This window comes from Hoplias malabaricus, chromosome 1 (assembly GCF_029633855.1).
Source record: "Hoplias malabaricus isolate fHopMal1 chromosome 1, fHopMal1.hap1, whole genome shotgun sequence".
Taxonomy (NCBI): domain Eukaryota; kingdom Metazoa; phylum Chordata; class Actinopteri; order Characiformes; family Erythrinidae; genus Hoplias; species Hoplias malabaricus.
The window spans coordinates 14,530,277-14,537,227 of NC_089800.1; the positions used below are offsets into that span (position 1 = coordinate 14,530,277).

At 38.3% G+C, this 6,951-nt stretch overlaps 1 protein-coding gene across 1 annotated transcript; it reads left to right on the forward strand.

Moving 5' to 3' along the window:
* Positions 1-4,032: 4,032 nt before the first annotated feature.
* ccl34b.4 (chemokine (C-C motif) ligand 34b, duplicate 4) lies at positions 4,033-5,820 on the forward strand. The gene is made up of 4 exons (XM_066644597.1): positions 4,033-4,187; positions 4,608-4,734; positions 5,151-5,221; positions 5,590-5,820. Exons 1-4 carry the CDS (start codon positions 4,106-4,108, stop codon positions 5,610-5,612), a joined length of 303 nt encoding a protein of 100 aa, XP_066500694.1. The 5' UTR covers positions 4,033-4,105; the 3' UTR covers positions 5,613-5,820.
* The last annotated feature ends 1,131 nt before the right edge of the window (positions 5,821-6,951 follow it).

Below are 6,951 nucleotides of genomic sequence, written 5' to 3' on the forward strand. Positions count from 1 at the left end.
AGGTCATTGTGAGCTGAGTGGTTTAGCACTGATTGTAAGCACAGAGAGGTAAGCACCAAGCTTGTCAAGTTAAGAGAATAAGTGGTGACATTATCTGAAAGTGTGTCAGTAAACTCTCCTGAGTTGGAATGCTGACTACTCAGACAGATGTTGATGTTGGTAGTGGCTAATGAGACAGCTCACTGGAACTTGACTATTCCAATTAACATCTTGTTTGCTTTAATGCATGACCTCAATTTTTCTATCATTTTCAAAAACTGCTTTAGTACTGGAGCTTCAATCAGTTCATAGACCAGAGGCAGATACACTTTCAAAGAAAAAAAATAGTATGGCACAGATACTTTATTGTTCATGAAGGAACAAATAGTGTAAATGTACCTTTAAAAGTTCCCTAAAGGTACATTACATTGTCTTCTCCAGAAGAAGAGTTGATGTGTACGATTGAATGGTCGTTTCCTGTTTCATCGCCACAGCTACTAACCCAAAAGGTCACTTAAAGGGGACATGGTCTAGCACTTTTCTACATGTGAGCACAGTTCAGGGGTCTTAATGAAACATTTGTGACGTGCTCGGATTAAAATTCCACAAAGACCAAACACCACAGCAGGGTTCTTCCCCATGTCTAGACAGCCTTCTTCAGAACAACCAGTTTCAGCACCTGTTCCTTTACATGAGAACGAACCATAGCTCAGTTCAGCACAAGAGCCCAGGAGTGAGGAGCGTGTGACAGAATTCTGGGTTTTGCCATTTTCACACAGTTCTTTTTTTTCTCCTTTTAAATGTTCTCAGTTTATAATCAGCATTTATTCCTCTGCGCTCGTTGCATTTGGTTTGTTCAGTTTCATATTGACTTTGTGCTATTTACATAAAGCCAGGTCTAGCTCTGTGTTTTCAAGAGACTCAGACCAAGACAACAGAAACTTATGAAGTTACACCACGCTTTATTGATGCAATGTTTTGGACTGACTATTCACTGCAAACTGAATACAGCAAGGGCAAACAAGAGAGAACAAAGTAAAAAGACGACAGGAAAATAGTTAGTTCCGACCTTGCGTTCCAGGAGTGCCAATATTACACGATGATGACACTCTGACCGAAACTCTTTAGGTATCACTCCACAAAATACATGAAACCTAGCAATGATGCCAGTACTTAACAAGACAGAGCTGTGCCTGGGCTTTTCACCCAACAGCGATCTGGTTCATTTTCCTTTCGCGCACATTATTTTGAACCGAGTAAATGGATATGGTGCAGTCAACCGTTATCTAATTTCTTTTCCAGCTCAGCAGCACGGCTCTGGAGCTATACTCCAAAATACTCACTTTTAACTTACACAGAGAGAAACTGGCATCGTGTTGTGTATGATATATATCACTACGATCTGATTCTGATGTGAACAATGGTTAAACCAACGTTTCTCAAAGTGTGGGGCATGTAGGTATTGCAAGTGGGGAGCAAGGAATCTGAAGAAATGAGCATTTCTTTATTAATGCGCCTGTCTTTATTAAAGTATTTCTGTTTTGGCTATAAAGCTTACTCAGTAAAAAGCACCCACTCACAACAGATTCATCAATAGCCCTTAAACATAATAAAAGAACATTAGATAGAAGACAAGAAAAATGTGGCTTGCCTGAAAACAAAATATGCTTTTATTCGCAAACTTTTATTTTAAAAATGTGCCAAAGATATTACCGCGTTTTTGCAGCCTGTCCATATTATGTGTTGTTTGCGACACTGCCTCACTCTCTAATGTTATTTTTAATCAAATGCTGTTCCACATCATTATAAATGCAGTATTTTACTGCTTTATCTACATAGGAATCAACTTATAGTCAGCCAATATTTTGGGTATTGGGTGGGCTTTGACTCAGCAAATTTGCGATATCAAACTCACTCCTACACCCTTGCACCTAACTTTGCTCATTTTTGCACAGATTAAAAAGTGAGAAACTGAAGCACAGTTTCATTTGTAGGACAATTTCCTGTATTTTTGAACATTGATGTTAATGTTGTATGTGGTGTTATAATGTTAAGCTATTAATTTAGAGATAGAAGTTGATGTTACTTAAATTAATTTGAAAATTATGAACTTGCATGTGTATTTTATTACCATTTTTGGGGGGCAATATGGTACAGGTGCGGCATGAAAATTCCCCTTCTTCTGAGGTGGGGATTGATAGAAAAATTTGAGAATCACTGGGTTAAACCATGACATTTTATTGATTTGATGCTTTTATCTCTGCTTCTATCCTGATTTAGACAGAAAGCAGCTCTGAATAATGCCAACAAATCTGGTGTGAACACGGAGCGGCACCTGGAGAGAACCACTGTTCAGAAATCCTGGACGTGTCCAGGTGTCCAACACCGCACAAAGTAAAGATCCAAAGTTCGTTGAAGAGAGCAAAAAGGAATGTGTGATGGAATGGAACTATCCTACCTTGCAGAAATTCATTCATTCATTCATTATCTTTAAGCGCTTACCCAATTCAGGGTCCAGAGTCTACCTGGAATCATTGGGCGCAAGGCGGGAACACACCCTGGAGGGGGTGCCAGTCCTTCACAGGGCAGCACAGACACACACACACACATTCACTCACACCTACAGACACTTTTGAGTCACCAATCCACCTACCAACGTGTGTTTTTGGACTGTGGGAGGAAACCGGAGCACCCAGAGGAAACCCACGCGGACACAGGGAGAACACTCCAACTCCTCACAGACAGTCACCCGGAGTGGGAAATGAACCCACAACCTCCAGGTCCCTGGAGCTGTGTGACTGTGACACTACCTGCTGCACCACCGTGCCGCCCCCTTGCAGAAATAAAAATGAAAAAATAATAAGAATTTTTCCCTGTCTAATTTATCTTCTTTTTTATCTAATTTTATACCCTCTGAGGTATCCCAGCGGGATAAAATTGAAATTCCACATAAACACATATATAACTCTGCGAGATTTTATCCTAAAAAAAAAATACAACATACCTCGGAAACCTTGAAGGGTCTACTTTCCAACTATATATAGGATGAAACGATATATATATTTATATTCTTGTGAGAGAAGCGTAAACAACAACCGGCACATTTTTGAGGCACAAGCTTTTTTGTTCCGCCCATAGATGCGTTCTGCCATTCATATGTTGACACTATGGTAATTCGGCAGCTGCTAGTGGAGGATCATTGGCTGATAATTTGCATGAAAATGCCCATTCGCTTGTTCCAAACACAGAGCACATGTCGCGGAATTATTTTCGTGGAGCTTCGTCAAGTTCAAGTCCCGCTCCGGGTGACTGTCTGTGAGGAGTTTGGTGTGTTCTCCCTGTGTCCGCAAGTGTTTCCTCCAGGTGCTCCGGTTTGCTCCCACAGTCCAAAAACACATGGTGGATTGGTGACTAAAAAGTGTCCATAGGTGTGAGTGAATGTGTGAGCGCGTGTCACCCTGTGGATGGTGCCCCCTTGCACACAGTGATTCTGGGTAGGCTCCACGACCCTGAATTTGATAAGCGGTTACAGACAATGAATGAATTAATGAATTAATCAAATTAATGAAGATATGATCTTAAAGCTCTTGCAATGAATACCACATGATTATGCCACGTGTGACAAATTTTAAAGCACCTGATGTCATCTAATGTGCAGAAGGTGCTTTCATTTCTGCTTAGCTTCTAAAGCACCTAAGTAAAGCAAAGCAAGCCAAGGAAGTAGACTACAGACCACCCTTCTGATGTCTCATTAAGAAACCATTTTAGTATTTTCCCGCACAACAACTGTATATAACCAGCTGCCACCCCTCCCACCCCCCCCCCACTCCCCTCCCCCCAGAAAAAGAAACACTTACTCGTTTACTAAGCTGTAAACAAGTTGGCTGCTCATTTCTGCTGACGTTGCTGCTGTTGTGGGTTATAGGTGTTAGCTGTATTTTAAAAATGTGGTCAGAAACAGTGTCTTGAAGCAGAGTCTTCTGTGGCAATGTGTTAAATTTGTGACGTACATTTCAGTTCTCATTCGATTGGTCTGCACAATAACATAAAGCAACCAGATCATTAGCACTCATTCACTGATTCATATTTCAAGCTTGAGGCTACAGACCCAGACCCCAGAAGAACCATGTTCCGTTGGAATACCATGCTTTTTGCTTTGGCTGCGTCCTTCATCCTGTTCGGATGTATCACTGGGATATCTGCGAATTGTAAGTATGCATACAAATGTTCACAGTACTGGGGCATTCGAGTTAGGCAATGTACAGAAGACTGCCCTTAACATTGCATACAAATTAAAAGACACATACTGCATAAAAAAGGTATGTTTGAATATAATAATGTACACGTGTATCTGCCTTTTATTGCACTGTCAGTGTATCAGGTTCCTCTTTTGTTTAAAGGTTTAAGAACAGCATCATGAATCATTTTGAACCACACTGGAGCATTAATTCCAACCTAAGAATTGACTGTGAAATTAGGATCCCAGAACTGTGCTTATTTTGCATACTGTATTTTGCATCAGCTACTTTTACAGTGGTTACTGGATTTGATTACATGGAACTTTGAGGGTGGTTGAGTTATTCATTTAGAAAGTCATCTCTCTCTTTCTCTCTCTTTTTATCTTTCAGTTCGTCGGCCCACTAAAGTTGGACTCGTTTGTTGTGAAGCTGTGTCAAGAGCTCCAATCCCACAGAAAATGACACTTGTTGGATACAAGCACCAGAATGCCCTGGCACCTTGTGTTGAAGCCATCATGTAAATTAATCTACTGATCAGTTAAATCAGCTCTGCATCATTTTTCAGTCATCTGCAAACACATTATATAAATCCAAATTCAGGCTCCAGACCTCATTATTAAACTTATTTCTTGTTATAAATTAATTATAATATATATTACCTGTGTTTATAATATTCTTATGAACAATGATACTATACTTTTTTGAAATATAACAACTTTATATATGGAATATAAACCCTTATAAATGCTTTTATAAAATATCTTAGGCAAATATTGTATTTCTACTTATAAGCTATTTATGCAGGAATATTTGGTATCATCTATGCCATGTAGGTTGCATATATGAATAAAGTTATTTGTAGATTTATAATGAGAGGATTCACAGGACATGTTACCAATACTGGAATTAATTAGCCATTTGTTTTCTTTGTAGCTTTTTCACTGACAAATTAGAAAAAATCTGCTCTGACCCTACTGCCCGCTGGATCCCAAGGAGAATAAGTGGTAATTAAACCTAATATCATATACAACTACATAACTATACTGGACACCCACTGATACCAGCATTTGAAAGGAATGTCAGTGCTTGTTTATGGGTCAACATGAGTAAAATGGCTAAAAAAATTAAATGGTAACTGGCATCTTCTGTGTTCCATGATGGACAGGATCATGGCACATTTGGCTCACTTTAATACTCTAAATTATCTGATAGCAACATGATACTGCCAGCTCATACAGTTAAATCCTGAACACTAAAAACATTCCTTATAAACTGTCAAACTTAATTCTGACAAAATATTAAAAACCTAAGTTCATTATATTAATAAGATGAATCTTTAATGTTCATTAATGTTAATGTGTATTTATTACAGGTCTGGAGGAGTACAAGGACTGAAGATGACAAAGACGTTTCAGAGATTACTAATTTTTTTTAGATCAGCTTTATTTTGCCTCTGATATTCAACATATATATCTTAATGGATGATATCTATTCTTGCTGTGTGTTATAATCTTTGTCACTGTGCAAATTATTTTTATTTTGTTATGGGTTTCAGCCCAGGTTTGAATAGCATCCTGAGTGTAATCAATAAAGCCTTGTACACTCAAACCAAAGTTTGTCACTGTGTTGTGTCTTGTTTCATTTTCCCTCTTCTTTAACAAGAGGAGGGGGTCTATGACTAATAACACATACCTCACTACCTTTACTGAAAGAGGTAGGGTTTCTGTTTTCATTTGCTGCGCTCTGTGGCAGACATAATGAAAGAAAGAAGCAGTTTAGCAGAAACACATCAATATAAACAGTTCTGAAAGTTTCAACTGCACACGAAACTAGCATCTGTCTGATAGTTATCTGTGGTTAATTATGATCGACATGGATAAAGTCATCTTACCCATGAAAATGATTTATTTTTAGAAAATGCATTCAGGTGGTGAATTAAAAAAAAACAATTGAATGCATTCATTTTAGAGATAATAACTACGAATCATCGCTGTCCAAATATAAAGGTTTCTCTATTTCTGCTGATTTTTAGTTTACTACATCATTTGATCACAAGGGCTGTTCACATTGTGTGATAAATTCATGATAAAAATGTTAAAAATAAAACATTTTGCATGTATACTTCCACTGAAAGTTAAGAAGGATTTATCCTTCTGTCAAGTTACTATTTTGGAGATACATGCTTTTCTTTAAAAACAGTGATGAAACGTAAATGTATGGAACAACAAAACGTACAAATACTTTGACTAAGGTGATTTCTCAAACAATGCTATAATCAATATGTCTGTCAGAGTAGAACGGGCAGTTAGTGTTCTCTTCCAAGCACATCGAGATGTGCTGAGCTGAGCTGCTCAGATTTCATACTGTCATTTCACATGTAAAGTGATTTCGCTCAAAGTGCAACAATTTCAAAAAGAGGGCTAATCTGACTCACTAAATGCTAATGTTACGGGAAAGGAGAAATGGTTGTAAATTGTAATGAATGATGATCTCAGTGAGACGGTGAATCTCTCCTAAGCAGTAAGTTTAGGGTTAGTTTGTAGGTTGAGTTTATGTTTAGGTGTTAGGAAAACATGACACTCGTACGTTGGCGCACAAATGAGTGGATTACACTGTTAGCCCTGATACTGGATTAGTTTTTCACCATGTGAAATGTTAAGTACACATTTGAAGTAGTGTTACTTTTAGTGCTAGAAACACCTTCTCACTGACCCTCAGTCAGTAGTGCCCTTTT

Excerpts from the sequence above, each read along its gene's own strand:
- ccl34b.4 (XM_066644597.1), top strand. The coding sequence starts at position 4,106 with ATGTTCCGTTGGAATACCATGCTTTTTGCTTTGGCTGCGTCCTTCATC. Across the intron at positions 4,188-4,607 it reads CACTGGGATATCTGCGAATT|TTCGTCGGCCCACTAAAGTT; the intron begins GTAAGTATGCAT and ends TTTATCTTTCAG. Across the intron at positions 5,222-5,589 it reads GATCCCAAGGAGAATAAGTG|GTCTGGAGGAGTACAAGGAC; the intron begins GTAATTAAACCT and ends TATTTATTACAG.